Source organism: Sapajus apella, unplaced genomic scaffold (genome assembly GCF_009761245.1).
Source record: "Sapajus apella isolate SASKATOON/1434 unplaced genomic scaffold, GSC_monkey_1.0 scaffold24, whole genome shotgun sequence".
NCBI classification, from domain to species: domain Eukaryota; kingdom Metazoa; phylum Chordata; class Mammalia; order Primates; family Cebidae; genus Sapajus; species Sapajus apella.
The window spans coordinates 18,407,433-18,432,375 of record NW_022436964.1 but is presented as its reverse complement, the minus strand read 5'-3'; the positions used below and the strand labels follow the sequence as shown (position 1 = coordinate 18,432,375).

At 39.4% G+C, this 24,943-nt stretch overlaps 1 protein-coding gene across 5 annotated transcripts in view; it reads right to left on the bottom strand.

Moving 5' to 3' along the window:
• The window catches only part of SMARCA2 (SWI/SNF related, matrix associated, actin dependent regulator of chromatin, subfamily a, member 2), a 180,190-nt gene that overhangs the window by 134,791 nt on the left and 20,456 nt on the right, over positions 1–24,943 (bottom strand). For all 5 annotated transcript variants that reach the window (XM_032291007.1, XM_032291010.1, XM_032291009.1 and 2 more), the window contains exons 4-8: positions 21,207–21,647; positions 13,600–13,855; positions 6,034–6,160; positions 3,298–3,471; positions 1,693–1,866 (exon numbers count right to left, since the gene is read on the bottom strand). In XM_032291007.1, the coding sequence (XP_032146898.1) occupies positions 1,693–1,866; positions 3,298–3,471; positions 6,034–6,160; positions 13,600–13,855; positions 21,207–21,647 (1,172 nt within the window). The remainder of the gene's footprint in view (positions 1–1,692; positions 1,867–3,297; positions 3,472–6,033; positions 6,161–13,599; positions 13,856–21,206; positions 21,648–24,943) is intronic.

Genomic DNA, 24,943 nt, shown 5'->3' with positions numbered 1-24,943 from the left:
CCACCTTCTTGTCGTTGTAATGGATAAGAAAATTGGGAGTTTTTTTTTTTTTTTTTTTTTTTTTTTTTTTTTGCCACAGATCTGTACTGAGTAATGGGCCCAGGTGACTGGAGACAAGTCATTTAGCACCTGAAGTCTGGTACTGCTGAGCAATAAAACAGATGCAGTAATTCCCACCTCCACCTCCCATTAAGCAACATGATGAGGTTAAACAGAATAAAACTCTCATGTACTCTGAGCCATTTTGAGAGAAATCTTTTTGTATATTCCAATAAAGAACACTCCAAATTATTTTTATCATGTAATGCCACAATCAAAGAACAAGCTGCAAAATCTTTAAGAGGCATCTCCACTGCAAAAACAAAAACAAAAACTTGAGATCTTCTGTCCAGGGGTGTCATTCTGGCATTTGCCTGAGTGACAGCAGCTTCGTCACTCAGTCTAGCTGCTGTCTGCCCTGTGGATGAGCAAGAGCCTCAAATGCTATTATAACTCTAATTGCTTTTGGTTATGGTTGAACTCACTTGAAGAAAGAGTGATAAAAAACTTCAGTTTCTCTATTATCTGTATATTCCATCATTTAATTGCAAAAATTAATGATTTGCAAATGCCTAATCATTAGTGTCAAACCAATCTGTTACTGAAGTTCTAATACAGTTTCACTTCGGTTGAGTCAGACAAATCTGACTGCTTAGTGATCAAATTACTAGAAAAACAGTCTAGTCAGAAACCTCTTGGACAGTCTCCTCTCTCCCTAGTATGGAGCAGGAGGCAGGAGAGAGTAGTAAGATGAAGCAATACCTAGACACAGACGCTTTAAAAACATGGTGTTCTCTGGAATCCAAAAAATTCATGAAAAAAATGCAAACTGTAATACCAGCAAGGAAGACACTGTCACTTAGAATTTTCCAGGAACATAATTACGACCTTATCTTCATCTATGCAGGCATTATGTCCTAGATAGAATCTGCAGGTCTCCTATAACATCACACATGCTTTTCTAAAATCCACAGTTTGCTCTGAGGTCCAATTCCAAAAATAAATGATCAATAAAACCAAATACTCAGGCCAATGACATCAACCTATCTCTTCTGTGCTATATGCGCATTAAAAAATAACAATGCAAATGTAATGATCCATGTAATAGCCTTTGACAATAACATGGCTATCACAAAAAAAGCAACGTTTCAAAATCAACTTAAAAATCATTTATTACACTGTTAGAGAATAATTTCTGCCATTAACAAAAAAAGATGAGCACCAGAGACTTCAAAATAGAGACCTTCTTACATTTGAAGACACAATTGAATGTGTTATTCATTCCAAAAAATGTGGTCATTCATCTCAAAGAGGCCATATTTTTATAAGAACTGCATTTGCATCCTTCCAGATCTGGTTATCAAACTCATGCAAAATATAGTACCTGCCTTGATTCGAGAAGCTGTAATCTGTACTGTAATGCCACCCCAGGACACAGAAATACTACGCTCATCAGTTATCCCCTAGCTTTGTGGCATCCGTCATCCAGGAAAGAGAAGTTTTTACTTCATCTCCCTAAGGTTCAAAGAAACTTATTCAAATTTTTGATAAGCAGCTTACACTTTTTCCTTCTACAACCACCATATTTAATGGTCTCATTGCAGATGGATGTGGGCTGAGTGGTTTCCGGGGCTCCTGCAGGGGATTCCTTACCATCAGTCTCCGCATCCTCTCCTTTTCAATCCGCTCTGTCTCCTTCTTCTGCTCTCTTTCAGTGTTGGCATGCCACGTTGCCACTGCTTTGGAGAGCTTCTGGATCTTTCCAGCCACAGACCGATGATATTCCTTAAAATCTTTTGCATGTTGCAAAATACTGTTCAGGTATTCCTAGAGGATCCAAAAAGGGAAGAAAAGGATACTTAAAATCCATTGTCCGACATCCTCTATCAATATAGTCCAAGAAAACACTGTATGTTTAACAGAATAGGAAGACTAGAATCTGTTTGGGGATAGGTGGCCTGGTATGTCTCTGCAGTTGAGGTGTGGGCCGTGGAGCTGGTGGGAAAGATGGCCTCTCCAGGTTCCATTTGTTGCAAGCTTTTGCAAGAGAAGCCTCCTCAGCCTTGAGAGTGTGGCCACACAAGAATGGAAAGATCAAAGACTGAAAGAGACCTACAAAATGGCAATGATAAAATGTAAAGCAAACCACTCACTCACTCCAAAATAAACTTGAGGAACGTGGGTATTTCCAGCAAAAAGTATGCCATAAAAGTAATGTTTTTCTGCTCTAACTTTACTACCTTTGATTATGACCCAAAATAAGTTTATATGAAGCTAAAATTGCCATGCAGAATTTCTATCCACTTTTAAAATATATACCCTATTTACACTAAAATCCAACATTTTTTTCGAAAGGAAACTAAACTAAGCACTAAATTAAGCAAAAGAAAACAAATACAATTTATAGGATTATGACAGGAAATCAAATCCTACATCAAAATATTTCCAAACCCCCAGAAAGGAATGTTTTTAAATATTTGCCTCTGTTCAGCTAGGCCCTTCAAAGAGGCCAGGATACTATTATATTTTTTATGAAAATAACATTTTGCTCTCTACTTTCCTTTTCCAAATAACTGCTTCCAGAATTTTGCTCTAGGAAACCCACTTATGCCCACCCATTCAAAAACTTTCCATGGGATTATGGGCATGACACCTGTTATGAACTGAATGTTTGTGTCCTCCCAAAATTTATGATGAAATGCTAACTACCAATGTATATTAGGAGGTGGGGACTTTGGGAAGTGATATGGTCATGAGTGTGGAGCCCTTAAAAATGGGATTAGTGCCCTTATAAAGGAACCCCAGAGAGCTTTCTTGGTCTCCTTCCACAACGTAAGAAAACAAGAAGTTAGTTAGCACTTTGCAACCGAGAAGTCTCTCACCAGAGCCCAGCCATATTGGTGCCCTGATTTTGGGCTTCCAGCCTCCAGAACCACAAAAAATAAATTTCTGTTCTCATCAACCACCCAGTTTATGCTAATTTTTTTATAGCAGCCCAAACAGACTTAGACCATACTAAACCTCATTCTGCTGCTGAGCAATTGTATGACTTTGGGCAGGTCATTTATATGTCCTGGCCTAAGGGTCTTTGTCTATAAAATGATGTGGTTGGATTGTGTAAACGCCAAGGAACCTTTCTGTTCTGTGATGTCCCCACCGCCCACAAGGGTCCATTTTTCAGTCATTCTGACCCCATTCAATGACTTCATTGGACATCTCTGTCAAAGTGAGGGTGAGCAAAGCCCAGGGTCTAAGAACCTGGTGTTTCTGACGGCGTTTCCTCTCCTGCTCAATCTTCTGCTGCTTCTCCAGCTTCTCAGTCATGCGAGCTTCTCTCAGAGTCTGGCGCTTGCTCCGTTTGTATGCTTTGGAGTTGAGGGCCGTCTCCAGGGTCGTGTCCCTGCGCATGCAGGCCACCACCTCCTGTCTCAGCTGTCAGGAGGAGAGCAGTTAGAGAGCCTTCCCAAACAGAAGCTAGGTCTCCAAAGCCTGGCCTTCTCTCAGTTACATTTAATGGAATAGAGTGGGGCAAGGACTCTCTACAGGTGCCTCAATCACCTTTGGTTTGTATTAAATGAAGGAGCTAAAATCATGTCAAATGTATGCAATATTTTCAAGGCTGGTACAAGATTTTTTTCCCCAAATAATTCAAATCAAAAGCAATTATAGTACTGTAACAGTAAAAGAAAGAAAAGATGTTGTCTTGCTTTTTAAATAACTTCATTTTATCTAATTATTCTAATGATATTAATTACCTAATAAGCTTTTTAAAATTTTTCACTTTGTTTTAAATGTCATGCTAATACTCTCTTTGTATTTAAAGATTAATTTTAATGATGCTCCAAAAAAAGAATAAAAGAATTACTTTCACATATGGTAGTAGCAGGTACTCGAACAGCGTTAATTCATAGTCTCATATGAAGGATGGAAATATAGCTTTTGGCTTCTTCCCACTCCAATAATGATATTCTTTCCAAGAGATCTACATTTTATATTACATCATGAACTTACTTTAGATCATCACAAAAATAATACTTTTATCATCTGTATTGCATGTTATGTGGTGGTAGGGGGTAGGGACTGGAGAATACACATTAAATAATCATTCCACTGAATCTGAACTCAACATTAGTTACAGTTAATTTTATTGGGAAGCTTCATAAATAACAGATTTTTAAAATAATATCAAACAAGGCTAGGCACAGCGGCTCACGCCTATAATCCCAGCACTTTGGGAGACCGAGGAGGGAGAATCATGAGTTCATAAGATGGAGACCATCCTGACCAAATGGTAAAGCCCTGTCTCTACTAAAATACAAAAAATTAGCTGGGCATGGTGGCGCACGCCTGTAGTCCCAGCTACTCAGAAGGCTGAGGCAGGGGAATCGCTTGTACCCACTAGGTGGACGTTGCAGTGAGCTGCAATCAGGCCACTGTACTCCAGCCTGGTGACAGAGCAAGACTCCGTCAAAATCAGAAACCAATAGGAGTCCAACATGGCAATGCTAATTTGAACATACACTTATTCCTGAAAATATACTTGTTTAATATTAATGTAACAGCATTCTATCCAGCACTTCATTAACTCATATTATGAGGTCACCAATAAAAAGGAAGTAAACACGGCCGGGCGCAGTGGCTCACGCCTGTAATCCCAGCACTTTGGGAGGCCGAGGCGGGTGGATCACGGGGTCAGGAGATCGAGACCATCCTGGCCAACATGGTGAAACCGCCCCCCATCTCTACTAAAAATACAAAAAAATTAGCTGGGCGTGGTGGTGCGCGCCTGTAGTCCCAGCTACTTGGGAGGCTGAGGCAGGAGAATTGCTTGAACCCGGGAGGCGGAGGCTGCAGTGAGCCAAGGTCGCGCCACTGCACTCCCGCCTGGTGCCTGGTAACAGAGCGAGACTCTGTCTCAAGAAAAAAAAAAAAAAAAAAAGAAGTAAACAGAACTCAGAAATTTTTCCTTTTTCTTTTTAAAATTTAAGCTGCACTCTACTCTCACAAACCAAGAGCCAAGTAGCACCTACCCACCACTAATGTCCTTCTGTGATATTATAGCCAGTAAGGCAAATATACATCCAAATTCCTATGACAATAGCAAGTGGAGTGGCCTGTGATTTTACTCACATCCTCCAACAGACCAAGTCAATACTTCCAAACTGCTTTTACCCACTAATCATTCATTTTGCATGTTCCAGACTTCAACAAAACAAAACCACCTGACTAACAATGAAACGTTCCTTTTCCCCTTTGGCTTAGTGAGGCAATCTGGGGACTAGCAAATTTGAATCTTTTGAGTCCACAAGGCAAAACTCACCAAAGTGATAATTAGCTCTAACTCATTCCGCTAGTCTCCTACTCATTTAGAAATCAGAAAATAGGTCACAATACTGGCTTTTAATAACTACTGTAAACTACAACATGAACAGACAATTTCCTGATTAGTCAATATATGAGTCTGATGTGATCAAACACTCCAAACTTAAGATATTGGTGAATAAATAAGCTATAAGACATTGTTCTATGTATTTCTATAAATGATGAACTACTGATTCGGTAGAGTGGCTATCATATTTGTTAAAATTATTTTCATAGTCATGGCTAGCACTTTACATCTGTGCTTACAAAGAAGCTCCAATCTACTACCTTCTGGTTTTTCCTTGGAGTCATAAAAGCAAACATGAGCTACCCCATTTGTTCTCAAGGTTTTTCATCTATGGTAACAAAATGTATAACTACGACTTTACAAACCATAGTACAGGAGGAAAAACTCTTTCCCATATACAGAAGAGAAAACCAGAATAATAAGCAGCTCATCTTCATTATTTTTAGTTGTATGCTGTTGGTCTAAAAGATTCACTATTTTACCATGTTTATATCTTTATATCTCTGTAACAATATTGAATAGACTAAAGGCAACACACAGATCACACTTTAGGAACAATTACATCTATTTCCTCCATCTCAGATTCACTGGGGAAAAAGTATTACCTGACGCTGGAAATTGAGTAACCGAAGTGCTTTTAGTTCCACGGTTGCTTTGGTTCGTAAATCTGGTGGCAAAGAGCCAGGCAGATTTTCCAGTTCTTGTATTCTATGAGCTATGCGAGCCTGAAGTCTAAAGGAAATAATAAAACGGAGAAAGGGGAGCAGTGGAAATACACATTACGATTTAATCTTAAATAATAAACAATGACATTAGGTTTAACTTCAGAGCAAAACTTCCAGATACTGATAGTTGATTTCCGACACCCAACTAGCATCTCTGATGTTAAGCAGAGGAAAGCTACCTTTGCATTAATGCAGACAGGTATATGTTACTTAACAATCTGGCTTCTTGGGCTGGGCATGGTGGCTCACACCTGTAATCCCAGCACTTTGGGAGACCGAGATGGGCAGATCACGAGGTCAGGAGATTGAGACCATTCTGGCTAACGTGGCAAAACCTCATTTCTACTAAAAATACAAAACATTAGCTGGCCTGGTGGCACGCATCTGTAGTCCCAGCTACTCGGGAGTCTGAGGCAGGAGAATCACTCGAACCTGGGAGGTGGAGGTTGCCGTGAGCTGAGATTGCGCCACAGTACTCCAGCCTGGGCAACAGAGCAAGACTTTGTCTCAAAAAAAAAAAAAAAAAAATCTGGCTTCCTCCATAACGTCTATCTAACACCTGGGAAAGAAGGTTCACTCTATATCTAGTGGGGAAGTCAAATGTTCTTGCTCACTCTTAACAAAGAGAGAAAGTAAGAGACAGGAACAACTGACCCGCTTCCTAACATCCAGCCAGCCAGCGTGCAGAGCTAAGAGGACAGACTTTTTTCTAACTTCTAGTTCAGTCCTAAAGCAACCAGGCCATTTGTCTCCCTTGCCAAGATGCTGATGACGACAGCCATTAAAGCAGAGTGAGCAAGAACAGTTTTAGGTGCTGATGCCACAGAAATCAGCCAACCCTAAACATTCAGAAAGAGCTCTGCCAACCACAACCACTTCCTCTGTAAGCAGAGCTTGCTGGAGAAAAGAAAACACAAATGAGGCTGTTTTTAAAAATCAGGGGCAGCAGTAAATAGTACTCAAAAACCAAGGGTTTCTAGAAGAGGATGTTGGGGATTCTTGCTTACACACCACCAAAAATGTAACTGCAGGTATTTCCGCATGATAAAGGCAGAGTAGAAAATAAAAGACCTCTCACTTTAGCTATTCACTTGGGATACTATTACTCTTAGATATATAAACTGCTGGTTTTAGAGTTCACCTGAATACTATTCTGACAAATAATTATATGCCATTTAAGCCTATTTTTAGAGCTACATCCCCCTAAATTTGGGGCAAACTGTCTTGAAATATATTTCAACAAAGAAAGAATAGTAATAAAATAAGTAATACATTAAACTAGGCTAATATTATAGCACTAAGTGCCTTTAATGCACAATCTTGTTTAACTGTCTCTCTCTCTTACACACACAGACACGCCTCCTTTCAGGTAAACGTTATGAAAATGGTCCCATTTTACTGAGGTGGAAAACCGAAGACACCTGGAGACACCACAGAGCTAGTAAAGAAGGGGACCAAGATTGGAACCTCCATTTGCCTGATACCAAAACCACCACAATGAAACAGTAGATAACTAAAATATACCTTCTGAGAACTTTCCTGGACTTCAACTATAAAAGTCGAAAATTAAGAATTCTGTTAAAAATTATGCACAGCCATAAAAAAAGAACCAAATCATGTCCTTTGCAGCAACATGGATGCAGCTGGAGGCCATTATCCTAAGCAAATTAATGCAGGAACAGAAAACCAAATACCGCATGTTCTCACTTTTAAGTGGCAGCTAAACATTGGGTATTCATGGACATAAAGATGGCAACAATAGACACTGGGGACTACTAAGCGGGGGTGGGGGGAAGGGCAGCCAGGGGTGAAAAACTATTAGGTACTATGCTCATTAGCTGAGTGATGGGATCAACTGCACCCCAAACCTCAGCATCACACAATATACCCATGATAAGAAACCTGTTCATGCATCCCCTGAATCTAAAATAAAAGTTGAAATTATTTTTAAAAATGAATATTACAGTTTTTTTCCAACCATTACGATGTTGCCAGAGTGCAGAGCTGAGAGGATAGACTTTTTTTTTTCTAATTCTGATTCTGTCCTAAGGCAACCAGGCCATTTGTCCTTGCCAAGATGCTGATGACGACAGCCATCATTTTCATTAACATGGAAAAGTAAAACCTTCTGGACCTAAATGCTGCAGAATATCTTAATACTTCATATAACCCAAATATCAAAATGAGTGATTTTTAAAAAACCTACAGTTGCTTAGTTTGGAAGGGAAATAAAATGTCATCATTTCAAAAAAATTTAAAAATGGTAGTAAGGAAAATTATTTTTCAGGAACTTCACTAAAAATAATATCTATGACTGTTTCTTGTTTTAGGTGCTATATACATGTTATTGATTCTAATTTATTAAATAATTTGTCATAATGTGTTAGTATTATCATTGCTACCATGCTGTTGCTGCTTTTCATTTGTTTTTTTTTTCTTTTCATTTCATTTATTTATTATTTATTTATTTATTTATTTTCACACGGTTTCTTGCTCTGTTGCCCAGGCTGGAGTGTGGTGGCCTGATCTCGGCTCACTGCAACCTCCGCCTCCTGGGTTCAAGCAATTCTTCTGCCTCAGCCTCCCATGTAGCTGGGACTATACGCATGTCCTACCACATCTGGCTAATTTTTGTATTTTTAGTACAGACAGGATTTCGCCATGTTGGCCAGGCTGGTCTCAAACTCCTGACCTCAGGTGATCCAAGGGCATAGGCCTCCCAAAGTGCTGGAATTACAGGTGTGAGCCACTGTGCCCGGCCCATGCTATTGTTTTAACTACTCATACCAACACAAACAATAGTATTCTTAAATGGTTTAATCATTCAATGAAAGTTTTTTATTTCATACAACAATAATAAACTCATCATTTTACTCTTTTGGCAAAATTGTTCAAATCCTCCCAACTTTCCTTCACATTCCTTTTACTAGTGATACTCATGAGATTATTACTGTGGTTTTTAGTTTTCATTATATGAAACAGACAGCTACTTCATTTACTCAACTCATTTTCTAAAATAATCCATGTAGCCCCAAATCTCTGGATACAGCAACAGATGATGCAGCTTAATAATCAGGATATAAAGAAAAAATCCACTATTGGTTTTTTTTTTTTTTGAAATATATAATTTAAAGGGAAAAAAATAAAACAGAGACAACTTTACTTTTCCAGGTTAAGGCCATACCAAAGGAAAATTAAATATTATAGTGGCATAAGATCATGGCCAATGATTTGGTTATTCTACTTCCTTGGTTCTAGATTCCTTGCAGATCTTTCTTATTTGAATATCCTAGAACTCAAACTATCCCTTGGTATTCTGATTTACTCTCTTTGACAAGGTGAGTCAGATGCTAAATTAGAGGAATACCTGCTTAATCTTCCAAACAACGATGGAACTAGGACTCAATAAATAATCATCGGATAACAGGGTTGATAGGGTAGAGGTTACATCACACTGAACTGGGAAGTGGGAAGCAGGGAAGTGGAGGGGAAATGAGGAGGTGGGGAGTGGGAACCTGGGGTAGATGGGGTACCATGTGACTAAGGCACTGGAGACGGTGGGAGCAAGGGGATACACTTCTCCCTGAAATGACTACTTCTCCAAGGAGCCTGGCTATTTCTCAGTGAATCTGATTTCCCCCACACAAAAGAATTCATCTTTTATGGAAAGGAGGTAAGAAGTACAAAGCGCAAACTCTAGGAGAAGAAGAAATGTAGACTCCAGAGTAAAATTATATGCATTTTGATTCAGCCATGGGGGATGAGTAGCCAAGGTACATGAGGGGCTTCTTTAACACAGAAAATTATATCTTTGTTGTTGTTAATAGAAATCTTCATTTTAAATAATGCTCCTCTCCAGACTATTTCATCTCCCCATCAATGAGATTCAGCAGGTAGTCCGATAAAGAGATTCAGGATTCTAAACTTCCCGAAACAACAACAAGATATAATACTGCATAACTGCAGGAGACTCATTTAGTGTCCTCACGAGTATAGAAAATTGATGCAGAATTAGGTCACTCAGGTTTTTCATACAGATTGAACAGTAAATCAAGAGGGGTTACTGTTCTGGCAAGAAAAAGAGTTCTATTAAAGGCATCAGATATTTGTTCAGGTCCAGAGGAGAAGTTTATGATTCCTGTAGGAGAGTTATTTGAACAGAAAATGACACTGGTACATTTTGTTCTTTCAAGGAGCTGAGTGACACTTTAAAAAGAGACTGTGTGTGACTTTTTGTAACTCTGCTGGTAAAGCAGCTATTGGCAATTTTTGAGACGGAATTTTCAGGATTGCAGTGGCGACAAGGGCAGGACCCAAAAAAAAAAAAAAAAAAAAGAAAATCACAGGTAAGCAGCCTCTGCCTACTCCCTGACACAAGGAGGATCCACTGCTCTTTGCATCCTAAATTATGACTTGATGCCAAAGAGGGCTGATGTAGTTCAGACACGTTCTTCCCAAGTAAACCCCTTCAAGTGTGAAATACATCTTCCATGCAAACATTTGTGGAATTAGTTTACATGCCAATGTGATGATTCCTGACGTACTTTTGATCAGGCATGTAACTCGATAGAAGAAAGCGAAGTTAGGCACATTGAGAAGGCAACAGAAGTGTGCCAAAAAGAAAAACAAGAAAAGCAATACATGGAGATATCTGACACTTACTATGGAAGTAGTGAAGATCCATTACAAGAGAAAGATGGCTAAAAAGAAAGGATCCCATTTAAGTGGGAGAATTGAACTAGAGAGCTTGTACAGAGCTGCTCCAAAGTGTTCATAGGTAGATATTTATTTATGCTATGAATGAAAAGGAAGGTCAATTTGTCAAAGTTCTGATTTTATGATGAACAAGGAAAAGCAGCCAACTGACTTAAATGTTAAAAAAATTTAAGATTCAGAAAATTTCCTGTCAAATTTCATAGACAAGGTAAATGATATTACAAGGCCCAAAGAAATTAACATCTGTTGAAGAATTTTTTCTGACAGATGAGTTTTGCTCAAACTAAGTTTATCAAATTGTCAAAGAGGGTTTTTAGACCTTTCTGTAATCTTTGATGAGATGATGAAGATGCACTGGACCCTAACAGTCATCAAGGCTACAGGCTGGTAAGCCATTCTATCACAAAGGGTCAAAAGAAGAGAAAAAAAAATAGTTTCTTTGTTGTCTTTTGCAAGTGCCTAAGAGACTTAATTTAACCCTTTTAAGGGATAAATTTAATCTCTGCAGTTGAATAACATATCTTCATATAGGCAGAAGCCAGCTATCACTCTGTAACCAAAGAATACAAACATGCCCCGTAACGTTTTCACTACAAAACTATGCTTCTTCTCTAGGTGGCCATGAGAAAACTCAGGCCAAAGGACCCACAACCTTTCTGGATTCAGAGTTATCCAGATCAGTCATTTCAAAAGTCACATGGCTTTACAAACTAGTAGGCATTTAATGAAGCAATAATAATACTATGAAAAATAGCCATTCTCCACATTCTGTGATGCATATAATTTCAAAGATACCGACAGCATTTTTCATTGGTATTGGAGTTCAGAACAAAAGCTTTTTACACATCGGAATAGGCTAAATAGTACTACTTAATACTGTGCACTTTGGAAGACCATCCATTATGATCATCTCCCAAAAATGTCCTGAAATAAACTTATTACAAGAAAGTCCTGCAATGAAAATTCCTGAAAAAGTAATCAGGAACAATTAGGAGTTAGTAAAACAAAAAGTTAAAACACACTTGTGCACAAACACAAATCAGGCTGAAAAAAATTCTAGCTATAGAAAGCATCTCTCTTCTAAGGGTAGTTCACACAGTTTAACAAAGGTACTGGTAATTTAAATGGAAAAAAAGTGTTTTAACTAGGGAATTTATATAGAGCTTTTTCCTTTCCTAGGGTAGGAAAAAAATATTAACTCTTAGGAAGTCAGAATTTTAAAGTATCCACATGATACATCTTCATTCTACTACTGACTTTTCCCATTACTTTTAGCTTTTTAAAAATTCAACAGCAACGGAGGAGGGGTGGAGAAAAAAAAATTCCACAGTAGCATACAGAATGTACGGCACATTAGTATATTGCACATGAATAGAGGAATATGCTAGTATTTGACCTTTTAACACATAGCAATTATTCACCCAGCAGAATCTGCCTATCAGCACTGAAATATCAGTTGATGATGAGTATCTAGCTCTCTGGGACTACATGAAATAGTGGAAACAGCAATATAAAATCTCTTAACAGGTGATTATTAACAGTAATGAGAGTTGTTATGCTCTTCATCAAAAAAAAATAAACACATCTAATGGCAAGTTATTCTAATTTCTTTCAAAGTACCTTTCAAAGCTGGTAACTTAGTATTTTAGTCTAACAAATGAGTGATGTGCTTTTCAACAAAGATTAAGGTAATATTTTAAAAGGGAGCCCAGCCATTGTTTACCAGCATTCTCTTTAATTTTTAAAGTCTAATTTTCCTTAAATTAAGAGGTATTTGGGAAATAATAGCTATTATTTACTGAATGTTTCAGTATCATTTTATCTTCCCAACACTATGACAGGCACCTTCTTTTAACTTAGGAGGAAAATGACAGCGAAAAGAGACATAACTTGACCATGGTAAGTTAATAATGACACAGTATGCTCTCTGGCAGACTCTAGAATCAACAATCTTAGCTATATTTTATCTTGACTTAATACCTACGGAACTCCCTTTTGGGTAGAGATTATTCACAGGAGTCTTCCAACTACAGCCTGCAGGGCAAATTCTGCCTCCAGCCTTTTTGTAAAGTTTACTGAGAGGCAGCCAGCCCATTATTGTCTACAGCTGTTTTCACACTGCAATGGTAGAGGTGAGTTGTGACAGAGACGGTATGGCCCCACAACGCATAAAATACTGATTATCTGGGCCTTTACAGAAAGGGTCTGCCAACCCCTGATTCTGATAACTGGGCTGAGTCAGGTAAAAATTAAGGTTCTGGACCAATAATTAAAATGAGGACCTTGTATAAAGACACTTGCACGGGGTATACCCATAAAGCTGGATACACCATAGACACAAGTGAATTAAAACAAAGATTATACCAAATTACCAAAGTATGCTTTAGTAGAAATGTACCATTAACATGACAATCAGGCCAGCGCAACACACTCAACATCCCACCACCTCAGCCATTATTCAAGGACACAAGCACAAACAACGACAATGTATTCCATAATCGAAATGTGAGGCCATCACTTGGGTCCACAGGAAGTCCCCGCCGACTTTTGATCTTAAAAAACCCAAGTGCCTACCTCGGCACCTGGCGGGCCACAGGGGTGGATAAAAGTTTTCTGACTGAATGGGTGAAAATCAGAGTTTGGCCAACCAAGGGGGAAGCTCACCATCCTAGGCTTGGTGGCACTTGCTAGAACACAGCAGGTGAGTCCCTTTCTGGTGGGGTGCATTACCTGTATTCCCGCTCCTGCAGAATCTCCACCGGGTCCAGGCCTTGCGGTTTCTGGATGGGGCTGATTCGGCTCTGCTTCTGCTGCAGCTGAAGGATGGGCGAGGGCTGCCCCGGGGCCGGCTGCGGCACCGAGGGCCCGGGCACAGCGGCCGCGGGCGGCTGCGCGGCTGCAGGGGGCGCGGGCGAGGGCCGGCCGCTGGGCGCGGGCACCGGCAGCTTCTGCGGGGTGCTCGGGCCGCTCAGCTCCGGCCCCGGGCCTGCGGGACAAGAGCGACATGGGCAGCTCGGGCGGGACAGCGCCCCGCAGGCCACACCGGGTCTGCCCGCCGCCCCCCGGGGCCCAGTGCTGGGGACCATTAAGTGTCTTAAACACCTAAGGGGAGAGAAGGAAGAAAAGGAAGGCAAGAAAGAAGAGGAGGAGGAGGAAGAGGAGGAGGGAGGAAGAGGAGGAGGGAGGGTGAGGAGGGGAAGACTGGGAACGGGGTAACAGGAAAAAGAAAACGGAGAGGGAAAAAGACACAGAAAAAAAAAAAAAAGAATCTGGCATCTATCCCCATAGGGAAATGGCATTCACTAACGAACATGGGTGCAAATGATCCCAAAATGACTGTGACTCAATAAAACTAATTAAGGAAACTACCGCCAGCTTTTAATGTGGCTCTACAGTGGATGGATGGGTTTCTCTTTCTTTCTTTTTCTTTTCTTTTCTTTATTACAGGTGCATTCAGAGTTCAAAAAAAGAAAGGGATTCATTCATGCAGCAGTCAGATGCAATTTGGATATGGTGCTAAAATGAAATCTTGCAAATTGCACCTCAAGCCCTTTTAGGACAGACCTCTATCCCAATCTGGACTAGCCCTGCTGTTGGAACCCAGGCTTTACAAACGGAGCAACAAGTTCATCAGTCTTCTGATGTGACACACACTCTTTCTTTTGAGGCCTACAGAGCATATATCAGGTTTAATCAGTGAATCCTGGGAACTTAAATTTTTTCTTACTACATATTAGAAAGTATTTCTAAAAACATTCATTGTTAGCCAAAAAAATCTGCTCATTCCACCTAATAAAAACTAGCAAATATTAGGATTCAAGAGAGCATTATCCCAGAATAAAACAACATGTAATCTTCAAGCTTATCAAAACGTATTGAATAAATTAATTGAAAATAATTTTCCACATTGAACTTCAGGAGTTTAATTACTAGGTACAGACTTAAATTTTTTTAAGTGTTCCATTTCTCCTCCTAGATAAATTTTAAGTTGCCTTAAAATTATAATTTTAATGATGTTGCCAGATGAGTTAGTAAATTTTTTTAAAAGGAATCTCAGTAAACAGATGTTAAAACCCAGAGCATTCTTCCAAGTTTTTTCTATAATCTAAGAAAAAATTGCTATTAAATGGTAACAAAAATAGTATATATACTTAAGAGCGATTTAATAATTAACCATACAACGACATACATTATGAAAAATTAAATACATTTATTCAATTTCCAACAATCACCAATTAGAAATGGGCTTAAATGACAATACAAAGAAAGCTAAAAGCAAACATTTTGACAGAGGGAATGTCGAGAATTAGAACAAACTGCTTAGGAAACTACAGTGTGTGTGTGTGTGTGTGTGTGTGTGTGTGTGTGTGTGTGTGTGTGTGTGTGTGTGTGTGTGTGTCTGCATGTGTGTGTGTGTGGTGTTACTGTTCTTCTCCCCTCCTTCTAAAATTAGGTAAAACATTTCTAAAAGATACAGCGATAGGTAAGATTTCTTCTTGAGGTAATTTGCAGCACTGGTTCTATAGGTTGATGAAAAAAATCTTAGGAGGAAAATGCACTTCGTTTTATTTTTAATTTTAGGTATTGTAGATGTACCACCATAATTTAGAAGTTTTTTCAACTAAGTACCTTCTTTTCTTATATAAAAGGTCTTTTATGTAATGCATACTTTTTATAATATTATACATTTAGAGTTCCTTTCATCCATATATAAGAAACCAATTTCTAAATATTAAATCTCAGGGTTACTATGCATTGAAATAAGTTATGGGGGAAAGTTTCAGAATATTTTTCCCTGGAGATCTTTAAAACAGGGTACATTTTTCATTTGGGTTGCTGTAGGTGTGATCCAGTCAAATCAGAGGAGATACAGATTCCTAACATTTATTTAAATTCCCTATGATTCTATGACTCGCCTTAAGAACCTCCAGAAGCTGGTAGAATTAAACATATTTGAAGACTTAGTATAAGCATAAGCATACTAAATCAGGAATTTAATACATTTAGGTCCTCTAAAAGCCACCACCTTTAGGTCTTACTGATAATATCAGAAGAATTACTTTAAATTTAGCTCTCAAAGTGTTTTTCCTCAAAATCCAGAAATTCATCAACAAAAGCCATTAACACTGCAACCATCTTATAATTTCACTTGCTCTGGCTCTCTCTTCTTTAACATTACTGCCGATAAATGAATACCCATGCAGAAGACTATGAAGACTCCTTGAGGTATAGTCAAGTCACTATTTCTAAAACCACAGTTAATCAAAGAAAGGTACCAACCGTATCTGTCATCTCTGGTCCAGAATCTAGTCTTTGACTCCAAACTAGATCTGACAGATGCATGGACAGCCTTCATCAGGCACTAAATAGAAAGTCATTCTAATTTTGTTGATTCACCCTTAACACTGAGAGACAGAGGTTCAAACATCTACTTACATATTTCAGTTTCCAATTTAAAAGTACTCCAACTTGCTGTGCACTAAACAGGTACATTTAAACACCCTGTATCTTTCCAGAAAAAATGCTCTTTCACCTCAGCTGTATCACCTACTGGTTGTATGAGCCTGAGCAAGTTACTCAACCAATCTGTGGCTCCGTGTCCTCATCTATAGAATGGGGACAGTGACCATAGCCACCTCGTAGGGCGATGGTGAAGACTCAGTGAGGTAAGTGTCTACATGCTCAACCCTCAGCGCTTGTCGTTTTATTGCCACCAAGGACAGGGAGGTAAAGAAGCCTCATTGACTCAGCTTTATTTTACAAAACAAAAACCACATGGCAAAAGAAGGCCTTTCAGGAAATTTGGTACCCATAGCTGGCAACTTTGGGAGTACTCTTTTTCTGTAGCAATTTCAAAGTGTTTCAACAGCTTAATACAACTCCTCAGCACAGATACTCGGAGGAGTCCGCCTGCCATGTGCTCCCTGGAGTCTGCTACCAGAGCCACTTAGAAGCAAACTCCACTCCTAACTCAACACCACAAGTTCATTTACTGTGTGAGTCTATTTTCTCCTCCCTCTGACAGATTGTATAAAAACGACTACTTACAGAGCCTAGGGAACTGAACACAGCTTGCTGTAATTAGCCATGCCCAAAATCTAACTACCTATTCATTAGGTTTTATGCCTGTCTGTCCCTCAGGTGGCTTACGGGTTTGTTTGCCTGGCTGGCTTTGCTCTCTATGGACAGAAACCAGCGCCTCAGCATCAGACATTGGTGGTCTGCTACTTGACAGGACTTTTCCCTGGTATCTTTAAATGGAAGACAAATCACATTCTTTAGCTTATCTTCTCCTCACTTCCCAACATAAACAATTTAGGCTTAATTGTCAGAGGCACAAAATGCCATCTGCTTTCCCTTCAGTCCTCACCTTAGGAGTCAAAGTAGAAAAACACTCTGGCCCTCCAGAAGGGAGTCCCAGCGCAGCTAAGGGAGGAGGGGGCAGTCTTTATTGAATGTATCCTTATGCCTGATTTGAAGCAATAGGGCAACAAATGTAGTAAAATACGCAAGTCTCACATGCACAGAACTTCTAAGCATTCAGAGCTCCCACTTAGTCTTCTGGGATACAGGACATTTACGCAAATAAAAGATCTGTGCATTCAATAGGAATTTAAGTGGTTTCCACAGGTTGGAAAAAAACAAATGCAATAAAGTGTATTTAAACCGAGCACACAAAATTTCAGATATTAAAAAAAACACTTTTTTTCCTACCGTAAGGTTTCTCCCTCACCCCTCAAAAACCCCACATTTTTTCAGTTCCCATTTTTCTTTTTGCTTGAATCTCTGAAAGGAAAAGTGAATCAAAATGAAAAGAAAAATGATGGGTTAGATTTGAGTGGTGCCCACAGCAGGCAAGGGCACATTCTATCATGAGAGTGGCTGACATTTTGTAGGGAAACCACTGCAGAGTTATGTGTTCCATGTGCAATGCCTCGACTCCAGCCGTAATTCTTTGGTGGTGGCTAGAGGATGATGTCACTTTTGGTGAATTATAACTTTGGAGTCAATTTGAGGCAGACCACCCCAGCCAAAAAGATTCTCTTCACACATGAGTAACACTAGGAAATGGAACAGAAGAAAAATGGGAACACAACTATCTCTGTGTGTAATATCCTGAAATATTATCAGGGGTGTTTATAAGCAATTATATTTTATTTTATGAAAAGGAGATAAACAAGAAATAAAGACTAATATTAACTTTAAAAAGAAAATCATGCCTTGTTTGGACTTTTCTAAATGTCAGTCTAAAAAAAAATTGTCTTTGGCAAGGGAAGTTATCTGTTTCCCTACGGAAACCTGAGATGTGGGGACAAGTTCAGCAACGCTGTCAAATGGAAGCGCCCTCTCAGTGACAGAAACGGGCTCATTCTATTTGAAGGAGATATCTTCTTTCCTTCTTCATTCATGTCTCCTTTGCACTCTTTCATAAAACCCTACCTGCCCAAATATTGTCATTTCTAATGAAGCCCCAACTGTTGAAAATTTAAAAAGACATGAGCGGAGCGTAATAAAGTGAATTCCCTTTTATGACAGGCACCTGATGAGGGAAGATGTAGGTACTGGAGCCAGGTTAAAAAAAAAAAAATAGAGCCCTCTCTTCTGAAAATGATCCAGAAAATGTGCTCAAGACTGGACTTATTAGGACATGAGGCATTTATTATGTACAAGTGTCCAGATAAATGGAGCGTCATCTTTTAAATTTTACTACTTTGTTCAGTCACATTATTTTAACCTTAGATTAAAAAGGTTCTCAAACAAATCATTCCACTTCCTACATTCTCAAATGATATCTTGGAATCTTTTATTAGTGAGTCTAGGTCATTTTTAAAAATACCAATGCTTGGTGAGGTCTGCAATAAGGTGATATCCCAGGACCCACTGTGATGTATAACAGAGCATGCCCAGAGGACAAGTTCCCAGACCACTACCTTTTGGGAGTTCAAGTTCTGCTCCCTCCTCTCCATCAGCCTTCCAGGTAAAAGACAGTTACCAGCTGGCCTCTACTTGAAACTCTGCTAGTTAATACTCCTCACATACTGAGACATGGGATATAAAGAGTACCAATTTTGTTGACATTGTGTCCCAGAGTAAGAGGTAAAAGGCTCTAAGCAAGGTGCACAGACACTGTCTCTTTACACACAGAAGTAAAATGCTTGCATTTTGGTACACAGAATTTGGGATAGATTTTTTCCCCTTGTAATGAGCCTTTTTCCCATGAAGGAGCCAGTAAGGGAAAGTGGTTAATAACATGAGTTCTCAAGTCAAATTGCTGGGGTCGGAATCCGACTCTCCATCATTAGTTGTGTGACACCTGCAAAGGACTCATCACTGAGAATGGCATGTGAGCAGGCCGGAGGCGCCCAGTGAGGATAAGACACACACACGCATACATATGCGCTTTTTTTTTCTATCTGCCTACATTCTCAAGAGCTGGAGCTTTGCAGTTTTAAAACCTCTGAATTCTTTTAGGGTTCTGCATTTGCTGCATAGTTTCTTGTATTACCTTTCCAGTTCCCAAAGCTCAGTCCTGTATGATCCTCCACCTACCAAATGCCTCCATGGTAGCCACACAGAAATCTGGAGATGAAATGATACTTTCTTGCCCTTTTAAAACCCATTGCCATGTTCGGAAAGTTTATGGTCCCCTCAAAATTCATACGTTAAAATCCTAATTCCCAGGGAGATGGTATTAGAAGGTGAGGCATTTGGGAGATGACTACTTCATGAGGGCAGAGTCCTCGTAATTGGGATTAGTGCCCTTATAAAAGAGGCTCCAGCTGACTTGTCTCTTCTGCATGTGAGGACACAGTGAGAAGGAAGCCATCTATGACTCAGGAAGCAGGCCCTCACCAGACACTGAACATGCTGGTGTTTTGAAGTTGGAATTCCCAGCATTCAAAACTGCAAGAAGTAAATTCACTGTTCATAAGCCACCCAGTTGATGACCTTTTGTTACAGCAGCTCAGACTTACTAAGACATGCATTCTTAATGTTAATAACAATTAACAAGATAATATCTCCGTTAGGTAGGCCTACTCTTGGAGCTGCCTCTACCAGAAAATAAACATATACAAACTCAGTAGGCAGAGTATCAATTAAAAAAAGACTAATCTGAACTCACTCCCATTGTACAAGTCCCAAAGCCCAGAAAGACTACCAACATCCCAAACTCATTGTTTGCAACAACCAGCATGTCAGAACTTCCCCAAATGAGTGGAAACCACTCAAAGGAAATGGTATCAACATCAAGCAAGTCCCTCATTCCCTGGAATCCAAAGCTTTCATTACAGCAGACCCATAAACTCTCTGCTTTTCTAGTTCTTTAACAAAACCCTTTCTAGAGAAAACAACCTTCATGGAAGATCACTCCACAGTCCCTTGCACCTCTGAAGTCTGTCAATAAAATCAAAACAGAAGACCAGGGGGCCATGCAAAGGATTGTAGCATTTCTATCCATTGTATAATGTCATAGCTTCAGATTTCATCCCCAGATGTATGAGAAATAGGCCATGTAGAATCTGTTAGTCTATGAGGAACAAATGCTATTGATGTTTCTATCATGCAGTGCCTCTTACAATAATGATGATGAAAATAATAATTTAAAGAATAATCCCACCTGGGAAATCAACTCTACACTCTCATGCTAGAAATGGCTTTTTCTGAGAAATTGGTAAGGAACATTCTTCCAAAGACTGAGACTTAAGACACACGACTTTGTCTTCTTTTGGATCTGAGTATCAAGGAACTCAAGTCATCTTTGAAGCAAATACAGCAACTATGAGAGCTTTTGCAGCCCTACTTGCTTACCTCAATTTCTTATTTTTTTTCTATTTTCTCTTGTTTCTGATTTTCTATTCAGAATTATGTTACAACAGACAAGCTTCTTGTAAGCCTCTCCAGATGTTCTTCATAACATAAAGGGGTAGAAATAAACAAACCAACAAATATAAAATGGCTCTAGTGGGGCTGATTTGAGAAGTGAGTTTTGGGGATGAAATGCACTAAGTCTAGAGGTTCTTAACCTTGGATGTGTGGATGGGCTTCCAAGAAACCTTGAACCTCTTGAAAGAGGATGCAAAATCACGGGGGCTTTTTCCCTAGGTCTGCAGCTTGCACAAGCATCTCTTAAGGTTAAGAAACACTACCCTAGGTCTCAACAGCAGGGGGAGACCAAGAATCTTGGCCATCTCAGTGGAGCAATAGAGAGCCTGCGAGGTATGACAAAAGGCTACGTCAGCCCTGGGCTTGTACCAAGCCAGTGTTTTGGTGTGTGAGCAGTCTTTCTTATCTGACTTGGACCATGGCATTATTCATTCAGTTGCGTATTAACCTACCAGATGGCCTGTTGTAGTTAACAAGGGCCGGCTGCTGTTGCTGCGTCTGTGGTTGTGGTGGCGGCTGCTGCTGCTGCTGCTGCTGCTGCTGCTGCTGCTGTTGCTGCTGTTGCTGCTGCTGCTGCTGCTGTTGCTGCTGCTGTTGTTGCTGCATGCCAGGCAACGTCCTTTTCCCCTGGACTGCAAGCTGCAGCGTTTCGGGGAGGGGCTGGCCCCGGGCCAGCATTTTATAAGCTAAAATCTGAGCTCGAAGCTGATGCAGCTGGACGGGACTGAAAGGTGAGGGACCTCTGCTGGGCTGGCTCATGGCCTGTGGATCACCCGGGATGAGGGGCCCTGGCTGGCTTGGTGGCATTTGAGGTGGAGTTGGGCCTCCTCCAGACATCGGGCTGGAGACGTGCTCTGGGGCTCCCAGCGGAGATGGGTGCGGTGACAGATAACCTAAAATTAAAAAACGCAAAAGGAAATCACAGGCTGCCCCTGACAACCCCGAAAGAGAGATTCCCAGAATACTCTAATAATTGTCTACAACACTGTCTGATAGAAATTTAATAACATATAATTAATTATATGTATAATTTATTAAGTATATGTAGTTTAAAATTTTAGTATATTAATATGTGCTTTATATATATGTAAAATTTAAAATTTTCTAGTAGCTACTTTAAAAGGTTAAAAAAAAGGTTAATTTAAATAATACATTTTATTTAAACCAACATATCCAAAGCATCATTTTAAAATGTAAAAATTGGCCGGGCGTAGTGGCTCACGCCTGTAATCCAAGCACTTTGGAGGCCAAGGCGGGCAGATCACCTGAGGTCGGGAGCTCAAGACCAGCCTGACCAACATGGTGAAACCCCGTCTTCAAAAAAAAAAAATTAAAAAGAAAATGTAAAAATTGTTGGTAAGAAATTCTACATTCTTTTTTTTTTATACTAAGTCTTTGAAATCCACGAAATATTTTGCACTTAAAGCACGATTCGAACCAATCACGCTTCAAGTGATCAATAGCCACACGTGTCCTAGAAGGGAAACTATTAGTGGTTGTTGTTCACCTAAAAGAAAGGCACCAGGGGACAGCACTGTATGGTAAAAGTAGCTCCAACTGGGAGAACAAAACCTGATGGCGCCTGATATCTCTCAATGGGGAATAAAGAATGTCTTATGTGGAGAGCAAACACTTGGTTTATTATTATGCATGTTATGAATAACTTGCAATTATTGAATGCCTACATGTTGTAGGCACTATGCAAGGAGTTGACTTGCACTCAACTCTCACAGTTGGGTTCTCCCTAGAAGCAGAGCCTCATTTAAGGATTGATTACAGGTAATTTACTGGGAAGGTGCAGGGACACCAATAGGCATACGAAAAGGTAATATGAGGAAGGGAAGGCAGGCAATAAGGGGGATATTATCAAGCCAGCTGCCGCAGTGGGTGCCTAAAGATTAATTCAGTGCAGAAACTCTGGAATATATGGTAAATAGCTTGCCTCCAAATTATTCCAGGAAAGGGGTAAAGAAGCTGGGGTATTTATCCTCCTACAATCAGCAGTCACTTAAGTCACTAGTTATGACTAATGCTCTAGAGGTTATTATCCTCCAGGGACTTTGCCATATGTGGGAAAGGTAGGTGTCAGTAGATGGAAGTAAACAAAGATGGTGGTTTTGGGCACAGGAAATCAGGCTGGTGGGGGTATAGAAGTTGTAAGAGGAATCAAGAAGATATGGGTAGAACATACATTATTTCTTTAATCCTTACAACAACCATAAAAGATATATACTGTTACCATATTTTTTCAAATGAGAAAAATGAGGCTCAGAGAGTAAACCAGTTACCGAAAGTCACACAATTAACTCTTGGCAGCTTCAAGATTTAAACCAAGGTCCGATTTCAATGCATATGTCCTTTCCATGATCTAATATAAATTTGGTTATATGAAAATAAGTCAGGAACTTGAAAGTTTCAAAAAACCTTCTAGAGACACTTATGTATGACATTACATAAAAGTGAGAGTAAACTGTTTCGTTTATAAGAAATCTAAATGGGAAATTTAAGAACACTTTTCTGGGGAAGAAAAAATCAAAATGCACAAAAAACTTCAAGGGACTTATTTCAGGAGATGACCTGCATAACTTGGCCATAGAATTCCTAGAAAAACATACAGCTGAGCATTGTTGGAGGGAGATCCAAGATGAAGGAGAGAACCAACTGGCCTACAGCAATCCAAAGGTGCCCTTGAGTTGAAACAAAGTGCCAATTAATCAAGTCAAAGGTATCCCAGGACACAGCATTACATACATAGATGAAAAGTCTCTGCCCTTTAATAAATGTAATCGTGTCACAGTTCTCACAAAGGTCTTCACATAAGTGTTTACTAAATTCCTGCCGCGTGCTCAAACCTATGACAAGTTGAACTGAAAGAGCTCTGTGCATCTGCAGAAATCAGAAGCCTGAGACTATATAACCACCACCAACTGGGGATTCAGCATCATAATTCACAAGACCAAAGAAAATAAAAGATTCCGTTACTTTTATCTCCAATTGTCATTTGAAGAGGGAGACAAATTTACTGTGATCCCCTAAACCAAGAATGGGTTTTGCTCCATTAACTAGTGAGAAGTAGAACTCTATTCAGGGAAATCCTGCCCTAAAGGGAAATAGACGAATTGCTCAATTTCATTCCACAAATCCCTACTCCATGAGGAAGCACCAACACCATGCAGTGATTAGGGTTTGAGTTGGTTATATAAATTAGCCAGGAAAATTCCCTTGAAAGTCTGCAAGACTAGCAGAAATTTAAATCCCAACATGTTGTTAATATAACAATGAAGATGTAGAGAATTAACAGACACTTAACTTCAGCATTAACATTCTTCTTCTTTAATAAGGCTTACATTAACCCCTTAATTGTAATGTTAGTACAAAATGGTAGCCTGTTCATTATGACTTCTTTCCACCAAAGGGGGAAAATCTTTCCACCAAAGCTACTAAGATTTTCACAGTAATAGAGATACTACCAGAGATTAAAATAAGTCATATGTTTCCTGATTTTTGGTCTTTCCTATTTCCTAGGGTCATCGATTGCAAGCTCACTCATAGCAAATCATTAAGACGCCTAATACAATGAACCAAAATATTAGGCAATCTAGTCTAAATTCAACTGTATAACACTATTTATTAAATCACTCTTTTAAACTATGAACAAGGCAACATTATGAAGGTGAGACAGATTAAGCATAAGAATTCAAACGCTGAAAAAAAAAGAACCTGGTCTGCATGGCTTCAGTGTCCAAAAAACTGGTTAAAAAAAAAAAAAAAAAGAACCTGGTCACTGGAAAATCAATACCAAAAAAATTCTTACCTCAAATTTGATCAGAAGAAATTGGAAGTGAGAAGATTATTTCCCAGATTTTGCAGGAGATGTGAACAGAATCATTCTGTCACAGTATGGTATTAAAAATAGAGACTTTTATTTCTGCATGAATAGCATCCCATAAAACTTGAAGAAAAACAGAATCTAAGTGATACAACAAAATCACAAATTTTGGTAATTATCTTTAGTTGAAAAAACAGAGTGAAGAAATTGCCTGAAAGTGAATATACATTTGTCTGCAAGATGACAGTGTTGATGCAGATTCTGCTCTTTTGGAATCTTGTTTGATTTGCTCATTTGAAAGTAGTCAAAAAGTGGTAGTTTTCTTTCCCTAGTCTTCAAGGACCATTATCTCCCCAGTTT